General features: G+C 37.5%; 1 protein-coding gene across 1 annotated transcript; it reads left to right on the top strand.

The window, feature by feature from the left end:
- Positions 1 to 5,571: 5,571 nt before the first annotated feature.
- LOC134328672 (uncharacterized) lies at positions 5,572 to 12,668 on the top strand. The gene is made up of 9 exons (XM_063009836.1): positions 5,572 to 5,720; positions 5,809 to 5,936; positions 7,620 to 7,730; positions 8,190 to 8,276; positions 9,997 to 10,107; positions 10,245 to 10,298; positions 10,401 to 10,612; positions 10,923 to 11,082; positions 12,433 to 12,668. Exons 3-9 carry the CDS (start codon positions 7,628 to 7,630, stop codon positions 12,531 to 12,533), a joined length of 828 nt encoding a protein of 275 aa, XP_062865906.1. The 5' UTR covers positions 5,572 to 5,720; positions 5,809 to 5,936; positions 7,620 to 7,627; the 3' UTR covers positions 12,534 to 12,668.
- The last annotated feature ends 486 nt before the right edge of the window (positions 12,669 to 13,154 follow it).

Below are 13,154 nucleotides of genomic sequence, written 5' to 3'. Positions count from 1 at the left end.
TATGCATTCATCTGATTTGTAATTGTCCTAAAAGGACAATTAAGGGGGGAAATTGTTGGGTATTACTGATTATACATGTAACTTGTTCTAGTGGATTTTATTACTGCTCTATTCAAAGTTAAATTCTTACATGCAGAAGAAATGTGTTTGTGTTCTGCGAAGACTGAACTCTGATTGACCTGATACTTTGTGCACATTCTGCACCTGATATGAGCAGACAAGAATAGTTTAACCTTTAGAGGTGTCAGAAAAACAGGAAACATGCAGTTGGTTTATTTCTCCACTATGCAAAGTAGTTAGAGAGAAACAGTTGACGGGGAAACCACAAACCATGTATTTTCTGTTGAGTATGTGCAAAAGAGATTTACCAGCTATGGACTACAAGAGAAGGCGGAGTCAAGATTAGTAAAAACAATGAGACACGAGGAAAAGGGGCTTTTTCATGCATCAACTACTGGTGTGTGTACAAAGCTATCTGAGCTCAGAATATACTTTTACCAATCCATGTATTTGATTCTTAATAAATGGTATTCTTGACAAATTTGTATTTGTCCTTTTTCCTGGATAAAAGAACACGATTTTTCAACATAAGCATTAAAGAATTCCACTAGCATTCAATGACGGAGAGAACAACTATGTCTTAGAAACGACCAAATAAGTTGAGCTTAAAGTGAAATATTTACAGACATTAGCTATAGGTGGCATGACATGGAGTCCAGTGATTACCAATCCTGGCATTTAAAATCCATATCCCTGTATATTTTGAAGTTCTCACTTTTTATACCGACACTGAACTAACAGATCATCTCATTAGGAGTTATAGCTCAAGCATGAAACACTAACTGTGCACGTGGATGAGTTAGAATCTTCGTGGCGAATTTAAAAGGTTAGCGCGAGCGAACCAGTAATCGGACACTCAACGGTTTTGTAAGCTATAGCCTGAGACGCTGCTCTTCTACCCGTCAAAGCCATCGATTTATTGTAGCATATAGTTGCTTTTTGTATATAGTAATTCCACTGACTTTTCTTCAATACATCTTCCCTGAGTATAAGTTACATTCCTGTTTGCATACAAAGTATTTACCCCCATTTACAAAGTAAGTAGCACTAGCTAGCTAACTTGGCTAGCATTACGACTTTAGCTTGAAGCTAAAAAAAAAAAAACTAGCTATAGTCGGAACTAGTTTTGGTATTTGTTAGTTAGAAGTGTAAATTTTGAATACAATTCTGTTATTAACTTAACACTGCGGCTAAACGACTTTTGCTAGCTAGCACTAGTATCCTCACTAATTGTCCTTCTAGCGAGCTAGCTAACCTCGTCTCATTTTAGCCTTAGCTAACGCTAAGAACCATGCCTTTAGAAAAACACGAAATGTTAGTATTACCTCTCCGCGGACTTTTAAGCAGTGAAAATTTCAACATACTACGTGAAATCCCTCTGTTTCTCATCAGCCGCAGCTAAACCACTCACCTTTAGTTCTTTGGGTTTTTTTTTTTTTTTTGAAGTCACGCCTCTCCACGTAAAGCATGTGATACATGCTTTAGCCAGTTGAATAAATAGTAGGCGGGTTCCCTACATCCGCAAAGGGCCGGTGTGGCTGCAGGTTTTCATAAAGCAGCCTGGGCACATCTGATTCTGCTTGTGTAATCAGTTAGCCTCAGTCTCTAAACAGTTAACCTGATGTGCTCTGGCTTGTCTGGAAAGAAATCCAGCAGTTAACTGGCCAGTTGTGGATAAGTCTGGACAACGCTGAATAAAAATACACAGGTTCTTTCAAACATTAAACTATATATTAAAGAAGCATGGTAAATTTAGTCGTTCAATGGATAGTTAACATTATCTCCCATTTATTATTAAATTCATGTGTAAAAATGATCAAACCTACATTTAAATATATTTACCTTCACTATATTTGAGCAGTCGAAAAAGTGCACAAAATCAGGAACATTTCAGTGTTCAGGAACATGCCACAGGGTCAGTGTTCCCAGATAGTGATTAAGATCAATCCAGGATTACTTTTTTCCTTATGGAAAACTGTAAAGGGTTCTCTGAGTAACGCCACAGAAGATCCACGTTTGTTACCATAAAATACAAAGGAACGTGAGAGTGTGAAGAACCTTTAAATAAAAAAAAACAAAAACACAACCTTTTCCAAATTAAGATTCTTTAAGACTTCTTCACACTCACACATCCCTTCTACAAACATAGTATTTTATGGAACCAAAAATAGTTCTTCTGTGGCATGACTCAGAGAACCCTTTGACAAAACAATGATTTTTTTCAAGGGTTCTTTAGTTAAGGAAGTAGTTCTACTTAGAACTATGACTTCTATATGAAACCATTTCATGCTTAAAAGGTTCTTTGCATAGTGAAATGGTTCTTTAGATTGATGGAGATTGTGTTGTGCATGGTTCTATGGCTTGACATTGTAACACCACAAGCACCCTCTTGGTGCTAAATAGAAACATGTACAACGAATTCTCCATTCTATATAGGTCCTTAATGCTCATGGTAATTCACTTTACTAAAGAACCCTTGAAGAACCATATTTTTTTAAGTGTGTACACTTACCAAAGGAGTATGGATTATTTACCATATTAACCTTTTTTTATACAATTACTCACAGTTGTCTTCTTATACTCAGGTTCACAAGCAAGACAGGTGCGCAAAAGACAAAGGTATGTAATGAACAAGCAATAGATCCTTTAATAACTTTAATAACATACATTGAATGTGACAATGATTCTGTTTTGTATCTTTTGTTTAACTGTACAGAATGACTTGCAGAAAACCATCATATTGGACATTTAGGCGAAAAGCAAAAGCATGGGTTGATCGAGACTTAGAGTCAATTCAGGCGCAAGGGGGGGAGGGGGTGCAGAGCATTGATTCAGAAATGGAAAACAATGCTCTACTTGAAGACGAAGACCACGATGATGATGATTTGGAGTTCATGGATTGCCAATCTGCTGTGTGTAATAATGACCTCAGTTGCATTACTAATGATGTATTTTTTGACTGTGAGGACTTTGATTCTGGATCAGTCAGAACTGGAGTTTGATTCTTTGCGTGATGAACTAGCAAAATGGGCAATTCAACACCACATCACGCACAGTGCAATAAATGCACTGCTAGATGTCCTTGGCAAGTATCACCCAATCTTGCCAAAAGATGCCAGGACACTCTTGAGTACAGCAAGATCAAATGATCTTGCAATTCAGGATAAAGCCGGTGGTCAGTACTATTACTTTGGTGTGCTCCAATCAATTACACACATTCTGCATAAAAACAAGGGTTTAGTGACCAATACAAAACACCTGAAACTTCAAGTCAATATTGATGGGCTACCACTTTTCAAAAGCTCACCAACACAGCTGTTATTAACTTGCCACATCATGAGCCAGTGACAATTGGGCTGTTTTGTGGTGAAAGAAAGCCTAATTCACCAAACGTGTTTCTTGATGACTTGACAGACAGACAATGGTCTGTGACGCCCCAGCCCGTGCTTTTATTAAGTGTATAAAAGGTCACACAGGGTACCATGGGTGTGAGAAATGCACACAGGAAGGCGTTTACATAAACAGAATGACGTATCCTAGAACCGACCTGCCACAACGAACAGATCAAAGTTTCAGGGATAAGACCGATTTGGATCACCACCATGGTATTTCAGCTCTAGAACAGACATCTCTGGGAATGGTATCTGGGTTCCCTCTTCATTACATGCACCTTGTGTGCCTAGGTGTCATGCGGCGACTTCTGTACCTGTGGCTGAAGTTAGGTCCTCTCACTTGTAGGCTGTCCAACTTTCAGGAAAACGCATTAACAGAAAGGCTGCTGGGTATCCAAAGCTATGTACCTATTGAGTTTGCACGTCGACCAAGGACTCTCAGAGAAATCGACAGGTGGAAAGCCACAGAGTTTAGACAATTTTTATTGTACACTGGCCCTGTTCTGCTCAAAGATACATTGAGCACCGCAGTGTACCAAAATTTTCTGCTGCTATTTGTGGGCATTTTCATCCTTAGCATCAATACTCTGATTGAGGACTATCTTGAATATGCCAATAACATCCTAGGTCTTTTTGTTTCTCATTTTGGACAGCTCTATGGCCCTAAATTTGTGTCGTACAATGTTCACAATCTAGCACATCTTGCGCAAGACGTTAAAAATCATGGTGTTCTTGACAGCTTCAGTGCCTTCCAATATGAAAACCACCTGAGTAAAATGAAAAAAAAATGATTAGAAAGCCTAGCAGCCCACTCAGTCAAATTGTAAAAAGACTGTCAGAGGTACCATGGAGAGATAGCCCAGAGAAAAAGACATGTTTATTAAGACAAAGCAACTCTGGTCCTCTTCCTCCACCTTTTTATGGTGCAACCCAATACAAAAAGCTGGTAACACCACAGTTCACTGTCAAGCTTGACCAGGCCAACAGTTATATTTACCTTGAGGGAAACGTTGCAAAGGTTAAAAATATCATCTCTTGCAGGAATGAGGTATTTGTGGCATACAGCAGATTTGAGCAGCATGAATCATTCTTTGATTATCCACTGTCATCATCTACCTTTGGCATATCTTTGGTTCATGGGTTCACAAGAACGATACATTTCTGCAAAGCTGATCAAATAGAGGGGAAGGCCTTCCTAATTCCATATAAACACAAATTTGTGTCAATTCCACTCTTGCATGCAAAAACTCAGTAAATGTGTACTACCATTCATAATGTTTGGAATCACTAGCAAGAATTTTTTTTATATCCAAAACTAACTCATACAATGTGGGTTTAAATATAGCAAACTACATATCAAACTGTCTATTCAATTAACTCAATATATTTTATTTTATTTTTTAAAAGTGATAAATCAAATACTGCAATTCCGTTTACCCTGAAATTTAAGCATCACATTTGATAAGTGGAGAATTGTGTGTGTAATGTAAAACTAGAAGTTTCAGATAATTAGGAAGCTACAAATGTAGCACAATATCCAAAATGTAGATGTATCCAGAGTAATGTGTGTGTGTATAAAAAACTCTGGATACATCTACATTTTGGATATTGTGCTACATTTGTAGCTTCCTAATTATCTGAAACTTCTAGTTTTGCATTACATAATATTACAATGATATATTTTTAACTGTGATCCCAAACGGTGAATGGTAGTATGTGTGAAAAATTTGAATTTATCAATGCATCTATCTATCTACAGCTCACTTTTAAAAATAACAAAAGTATTAGTACCTTTCTGTCAGAAAAAAATTGTCATTTTGGGGGGGTTGGGCAGGGGGCGTGGTGCAGCTCCTGCAATGTACCTCATAGTAGAGTTTGTTGGGGAGGAGCAAACCGGACCAGTGGCAAAATCTTGGTATGAGGATGGCTTCTCCTGGTGGCCTCCCTACAAAGACGAAAACCGACTCTTGAAGTGTCAGGAAATCAGAGGTCCCACAGCCTGATAAAGGGTGGAGCAAGCACAGCGTGCGAATACTTTATGAATCAGGTGATAATAAAAGTTTGGTGACCACACACTATATGGAAAAATATATTATTGTAACCATAATATACCTGATCTAAGCTGCTCTTTTCTTTTTTTGCCCTCCTCACAGAGTCGTTTGACAACATTGTTGCCAACTGGAAAAAGTCATGCTACACATCCGATCTTAACTCAGAAACTGAGTTAAGAAACTCCAGCACAGAAACTCCGGGAAAGAGAGTCAGGAAGTGAGCTGTGCATACTGTGCTATAAATATTGTAAAACAATTCTGCAGTGTGTATGACCTATTGCTAATTTATTACTGTACTCTTGTAGAAAGAAAATATACTCTTCCTCTGAACAAGAAGAAGAAGAAGAACCACAACCTGCCAAATTAAAACTTGCAAATGCACCAAGGCCCCCAGCCCCACCACAAAGACAGAAACATGGTTCAAAAAATAACGGTTAGTGCATTTAATTTTACGGATCCTACCACACAGACTACACACATTTTTGTTGTTGAAGCAAGCACAGTGCATGTCATCTACTAACAATCTCATACCATAGCTACACCTTTAATCACAAAAGAGTTACAAAAATGTCAACGCTCTAAACCTGACTTTTTTGCATTCTTAGCACTAACCAGCACCTTTCAGCCTGGAAGAGCAGAGCAGGAGTGGTGTAACAATCTGTCAGATAGTCAAGGTATAATGTCTGAAACATTTAGAATGGTGGATTTAAAAGGAACACTTCAGCATTTTTAACCTAATGACTGAAGTAATCAACAGCATGCATTTTCCCCTGTTACCTTTGAGCAGTAAAAACTTCTGTTTTAATAAAATATTAGTATCAATCTCATTATGCAAATGGACCATTCAGACGTCATCAATTCAACTTGTTAATCATGTTTCGTTAATGATCAGAAAGCCATTTTTGTTTCCCCACATAAAAGAAATGACTGTTGTCCACTATAGATATTGGCACTTCTGAAAAAAAATTCAATACTTACCCGGTCTTTTCTGCTTTATTCAACACTCGGATCACCACAGCAACACTGTCCTAAATGACGATAAATCAGAAGCAGGGGACAATTGTGTCAGGCCACATTTTATGTTTACTTTTTTCCAACATGTTAACTTCAGCTAAAAATAGTAATTGTGTTCTCTGTAGAGTATCTGTACTTATTTTCACTTACCAAGGGCTCCCAAATGTTAAACACAACAAAGACAACATTCAAGGAATTTTTTATTACATTTAAGAAAAAAGTTGATGTTATCATAATGTCAATGCTAGTTTGCCATAAAAAGATGTGAAATTTGCAATTTGAAAGTGTTTGTGCATTTGGAACAATAGATTACTTTTACGCTAAGGATAAATTGGGATCATAGTTACATACGTCAAATTACAACTGAGACTTCAATTCATCAACATTAAGTACAGGATTCTATGGTAAGCACTTCTGATTTGAAGCTAACATGAGCACACAACAAACTTGTGATTTATTTTTTAAGATTACCCCATTTGTTCCTCTTATCAGTCAGAGAGAATGTTTAATTCTCTAAAGTCTATAGATTTTGTATACTATCTAGGCCCTTAAAGATTTGGAACTCAGTACAGTAAGTGTTTTAAGGGGGCTGCTTAGCTACTGCTTGCTTTGTTTAGTATCCACTTTGGTGGCCTGTTTAAAAATAAAATGCACATGACAATACACATGGTGAAACAATTTTTTTTTAATTCATGAGAAGTCCTGCGGTTAACGAGCAATTATTAACTAAACACAGGACGTAACAGCCATGTGAGTTAGTTATAAAGCAGGCATGGGGTTTTTAAAAGCATCTTAGCATGAATATGATTCTTAAATTAGTGTTTATGAATCCTAACTAGAAGAGCGTAAGTCTTAAGTGTAATGCTCGCTCTACAAGTTAAGATAATCTTAACACTAAGGGTGAACTAACCTTTTGGGAATCTTGGCCCAGGTTAGTTAGTCTTCTTGTGACACTCCATAATTGAGCCATAATTGTCATAACCAAACTAATCTAGTCATGCCCTGTCAATACCAAAACTATAAATAAATAATCTCAGAGTTAGAGGTGGGTGATATGGAAAAAATGTAATATCACAAAGTCTTTTTTTTTTTCTGTAAACAGCACCTACCATGCAACAAGATGCATCAAGGTGGCCCATGTCCAACCAGTGTACATGGGCAGATGCTTCTCATGGGACAGCACAAGGCCAGGGCGTCCTACCTCATGTCAGTGGTGAGTTTACTGAAGAAGCAGAAAAATATTTTTTTTTCCAGTTGGGCATTAATACATAAATAATATAGTTAACAACGACACTTTAGGTCGCTAAAATACTAAGAATATAAGTCAGGCATTTTCTGTAGAGTAAGCATTTTTATTTTAATTTCTCCATTAACAGCACCCACCATACAGCTATGACAGTTAAGTACACTTTTAATCTCAAAAACATCTGAGCACGAATATGATGCTTAAAATAGTGTTAAGATAATCTTAACTGTCAGAGTGTTTAGTGTGATGCTTGCTCTACCAGTTAAGTTTATCATTACACCAAGATTCTTTTAAGAATCTGGGCCCAGGTTAGTTAGTGTTCTTGTGACACACAGGATGAGCCATAATCACCATAACCAAGCTAATTTTCTCATCATGCCCAGTCAAAACATTTTCTGAGTATTTTTTTTAATTCCCTGTAAACAGCATATACCATGCAACAAGAGCCATCAAGGTGGCCCATGTCTGACCAGTGTACAGGACAAGGCCAGGGGGTTCTACCTCATGTCAATGGTGAGTTTACTGAAGAAGGAGAAAAGCAATTTTTCAGTTGGGTATTAGTACGTTAACACTACAGGTAAGAATGATGCCTTAAGTCGCTGAAATGCAAATAATAAAAGTCAGGCATTCTCAAAAGCACATGATGTGCCATAATTGCCATAACCAAGCTAATTTTCTCATCATGCCTTGTCAAAACCAAAACTACAAAGGTGCTTGAAAGTTTGTGAACCCTTTAGAATTTTATATTTCTGCATACATTTGACCTAAAACATCATCAGATTTTCACACAAGTCCTACAAGTAGATAAGGAGAACCATATCAAAGAAATGAGACACAAATATTAGACTTTTTTTTTTATTGAAGAAAATGGTCCAATGTTACAGATCTGTGAGTGGTAAAAGTATGTGAACCTTTGCTTTCAATATCTGGTGTGACCCCTTTGTGCAGCAATAACTACAACTAAACGTTTCCAAAAACTCCTGATTAGTCCTGCACATCGGCTTGGAGGAGTTTTAGCCCATTCCTCCGTACAACTTCACAGCTTCAACTCTTATGTTGGTGGGTTTCCTCCCATGAACCGCTCGCTTCAGGTCCATCCACAACATTATTGCATTAATATCGGGACTTTGACTTGGCCATTCCAAAACATTAACTTTGTTCTTCTTTAACTATTCTTTGGTAAAATGACTCACGTGCTTCTGGTTGTTGTCTTGCTGCGTGACCCACGTTCTCTTGCAGATGCAGCAAAAAAGGCCTAAACCATGATACTACCACCACCGTGTTTCACAGATGGGATAAGGTTTTTATGCTGGAATGCAGTGTTTTCCTTTCTCCAAACATAACGCTTCTCATTTAAACCAAAAAGATATGTTCCATTGTTCCAGTAGCCTTCTGGCTTGTCCATCTGATCTTTAGCAAACTGCAGACGAGCAGCAATGTTCTTTTTGGAGAGCAGCGGCTTTCTCCTTGCAACCCTGCCATGCACACCATTGTTGTTCAGTGTTCTCCTGATGGTGGACTCATGAACATCAACATTAGCCAATGTGAGAAAGACCTGTAGTTGCTTATAAGTTACCTTGGGTTCCTTCGTGACCTCGCCGACTATTACACGCCTTGCTCTTGTCGTGATCACTGTTGGTCGACCACTCCTGGGGAAGGTAATAATGGTCTTGAATTTCCAACATTTGTACACAGCCTGTCTGACTGTGGATTGGTGGAGTCCAAACTCTTTAGAGATGGTTTTGTAACCCTTTCCAGCCTGATGAGAATCAATGACATCTCTCAGAAATCTCCTTTGTTCGTGCCATGATACACTTCCACAAATGTGTGCTGTGAAGATCAGACTTTGATAGATCCCTGTTCTTTAAATAAAACAGGGTGCCCACTCACACCTGATTGTCATCCCATTGATTGAAAACACCTGACTCTAATTTCACCTTCAAATTATCTGCTAATCCTGAAGATTCACTCACAGATATGTTATATTGGATCATTTTCCTCAATAAATAAATGACCAAGTCTAATATTTGTGTCTTATTTGTTTGATTTGAATCTCCCTATCTACTATTAGGACTTGTGTGAAAATCTGATGAAGTTTTAGGTCAAATTTATGCAGAAATATAGACAATTCCAAAGGGTTCGCAAACTTTCAAGCACCACTGTAAAAAAAATTAAAAATAAATAAATAAGAAAAAAAGTCATGTATTTTCTAATTTTGTTTCACTGTAAACAGCACCTACCGTACAACGAGATCAATCAAGGTGGCCCATGTCCAACCAGTGTACATGGGCAGATGCTTCTCAGTGTACAGGACAAGGCCAGGGCGTCCTACCTCATGTCAATGGTGAGTTTAATGAAGAAGGAGAAAAGCAATTTATCAGTTTATTAATACATAAATATTATAGGTAAGAACAACGTCTTAGGTTGCAAAATGCCTCTTCTGTAGAGTGAACTTTTTCATTTTAATTTCTGCTTTAACAGCACCCACCATACAGCAGGGACTGTCAAGGCGGTTCATACCCAATCAGTGCGCACGTAAGTTTGATCAGTTAGAATGAACAGCCCTACAACACATTAATCATGAATAGAAAATGGACTAGATCTTGTAAAATGATTTTTTTTTTTTTAATTTTGCAGCTGTAGACAGAACTGTCCTGGAGGCACTGAGAGAGATGGACCTGAAGATAAATTACCTGACATCTCTTGTAGAATCTCTTGTGGGTGGACGTCGAATTTTGCCCCCACAACAGCAAGACGATGAAGACATGAATGTCATCCCTCTGGATTCAGTAGAAGCCCTAGAACATTTAGAAGAAAGGCTTCTGAGCAATGGACTGAAGCAAAGGATGGTAAAGCTCATTTATAAATTATTTCCCATCAAATAAGACCATGACATGATTCACAAAGTATTCACAAATATTTCCTGTTGTTTTATATTTTTAAGTGTATGATAGTTTTAACTTTAAAAATGTACTACAATTGCAAGAAAAAAAAATACAAATAACATTTGGGTGAGTGACAATGGGAGAATGTAACTTTATATATAAGGATTCATACTTAATAAAAAAAAAACCTTTAAATAAAATGCAAATAAGACATTTAATAGTAACAACAAAACATATGAAGTTTATACATTTCTATTACTGTGCATTATTTCAGATTAACATGCTGTCACTAAGTGGTGGACATACCATGAAAAAGACAATCTGGAGAATTGCCAGCAAGGTGTTCACCCCCAACCTTGCGAAAAACCTTAACTGGTGCGGCAGGGGAGACAAGCGAGGTCTAAAACAAACCGCATGTGGACAAGTTATTATTGGTAAGTCAAGATAAACAATTTACACCTAAAGAAACAATCAGAATGTTTATATAATACACTGTTAAAAAAAATTAAAGGAACACTTAGAAAAAATCATGCAGATTATCTTTCCTGATATGGACTGGGTAATGTGTTAGGAACTAAAGGATGTCACATAGTTTAATGGAAATGATAATTATCATCCTAGAGAGGGTTGAATGCAAAGACACTCCAAACATCAAAGCGAAAAAGTTATGCAGCAGGCTAGTCCATTTAGCCCAAATTTCATTGCAGCAACTCAAAATGGTACTCAGTAGTTTGTATGGCCTCTACGTGCTTGTATGCATGCCTGACAACATCAGGGCATGCTCCTAATGAGACGACGGATGGTGTCCTGGGGATCTCCTCCCAGATCTGGACCAGGGCATCACTGAGCTCCTGGACAGTCTGAAGCACAACCTGGCGGCGTCGGATGGACCAAAACATAATGGGTGGGTGGGGGGGTGGGGGGGTGTTAATGTCATTAACACCAAAGCAGCTGAAACTGATTAACAACCCCCCTGCTACTTAACTGACCAGATCAGCATCCCAGAAGTTGAACTGAGTTGATGCTATATTCTGATTAAAAAATGTTCCTGTAATTTTTGTGAGCAGTGTATTTTGTTAATAGCAACATGATGCTAGCTAGTCTTACTAAACAGTTTCTGTAATGCCCACACAGTGTTTGTTGTGCTTAAAAACAGTTCATGCCTGTCCCTATTGGTACTCTGGTTTCAAAACCAGTATATCACAAAAAAATACTAAAAATCTTATTCGGTACACCACAAAATTTTGCCACACTGCACCTGGTAACTCACACTGATAATTCTACAAACATGTCCAAACTGCACTCACGTATTCATATACCTAAACTGTAATGATAAACACATTGATAAGTCACATTTATTTATTTATTCATTTAGTTTACAAACTGAAACCTACCGGTTAGAAAGCTGATCTCCGCCACGTGTCCTCCTCCTCAGGAGTCTTTTCGCTACAGGTGGTCATGTTGGTCATGTGATTTTCACGTGTTGTCAAAGCACATAGGATACAATTTGTGTAATTTGTACAAAAAAATCGACTTTACTTCAAATGGGGTAAAGCTGTCAGCAAATTTAACCTTCAGTGTCCCATTTAATCTTATAAAAACTCAATAAAAGCTCAAATACAAATAAAGAAGACCCCGACAGCAACGTCATGTTTAAAACCATGCCCTTTTGTCAGATTAGGCTACGTTTTGCTTACATACAGCGCCATTTATCTACTTTAATATAACATAAGTGTAGCGCTTATTTTGTGACTCTTTTAATACTGTTTGTTTCTCACATACAGCTGCCGTGATGAAAAATCCAGTGCTGCCAGCGCCGACTGAAGCAGAAGCGGAGAACTGCTTAAAGAATTACTTGCGGCTGGCACCAGGAAGGAGACTTTAAATTACATTTTATTTAGTAGTTAATTGCTATTTTTGTTTTGTTATTTGTGTTCATTGTAATTATTATTCTAATGTTTATTTATCATATCTAAAAAATTTGATTCATGAATTCATATTTCACTTAATTTTGTGTCAAGGAACAATAATAAATAAGAATGTTACTACCACTGATTATAATGTCTGTTGTTTATAGATATATTATCTGTATTATCTATTATTATTATTATTATTATTATTAGTAGTAGTAGTTGTAGTAGTAGTAGTAGTATTTTTAAAGCAGTACATTAGAGGGGAGAGCACACACACACACACATTCAATTACATTCAGATGCTGTATTTTAGTTATACTGTACACATAAATCTGGAATGCAGCGTCTGAACGTCATTTCAGCATCCAAGCCTGATATTTAGGAGATGTATTACAGATGAATAAGCGATCTATTAGATGGTCTCGGATACCTCTCATAAGCGTCTCTGAGACGCAGGCATGATGATGACGTAGTGAGATTGATCTGGAAAGCAGCAGGTGATCCACCAGCGACGTATCAGAGACGTATTGCAGATGAGCAAACGCTCTATTAAATACGTATTCCAGACGAACTGGGTTACATCCAACAGACGT

The sequence above is a fragment of the Trichomycterus rosablanca genome, chromosome 15 (genome assembly GCF_030014385.1).
Source record: "Trichomycterus rosablanca isolate fTriRos1 chromosome 15, fTriRos1.hap1, whole genome shotgun sequence".
NCBI classification, from domain to species: Eukaryota; Metazoa; Chordata; class Actinopteri; order Siluriformes; family Trichomycteridae; genus Trichomycterus; species Trichomycterus rosablanca.
This window is presented reverse-complemented; position numbering and strand designations above follow the sequence as displayed.

Coding starts and splice junctions, on each gene's coding strand:
- LOC134328672 (XM_063009836.1), top strand. CDS start 7,628: ATGCAACAAGATGCATCAAGGTGGCCCATGTCCAACCAGTGTACATGG. Junction 7,731..8,189: donor CGTCCTACCTCATGTCAGTG/GTGAGTTTACTG, acceptor CCCTGTAAACAG/CATATACCATGCAACAAGAG. Junction 8,277..9,996: donor GGTTCTACCTCATGTCAATG/GTGAGTTTACTG, acceptor CACTGTAAACAG/CACCTACCGTACAACGAGAT.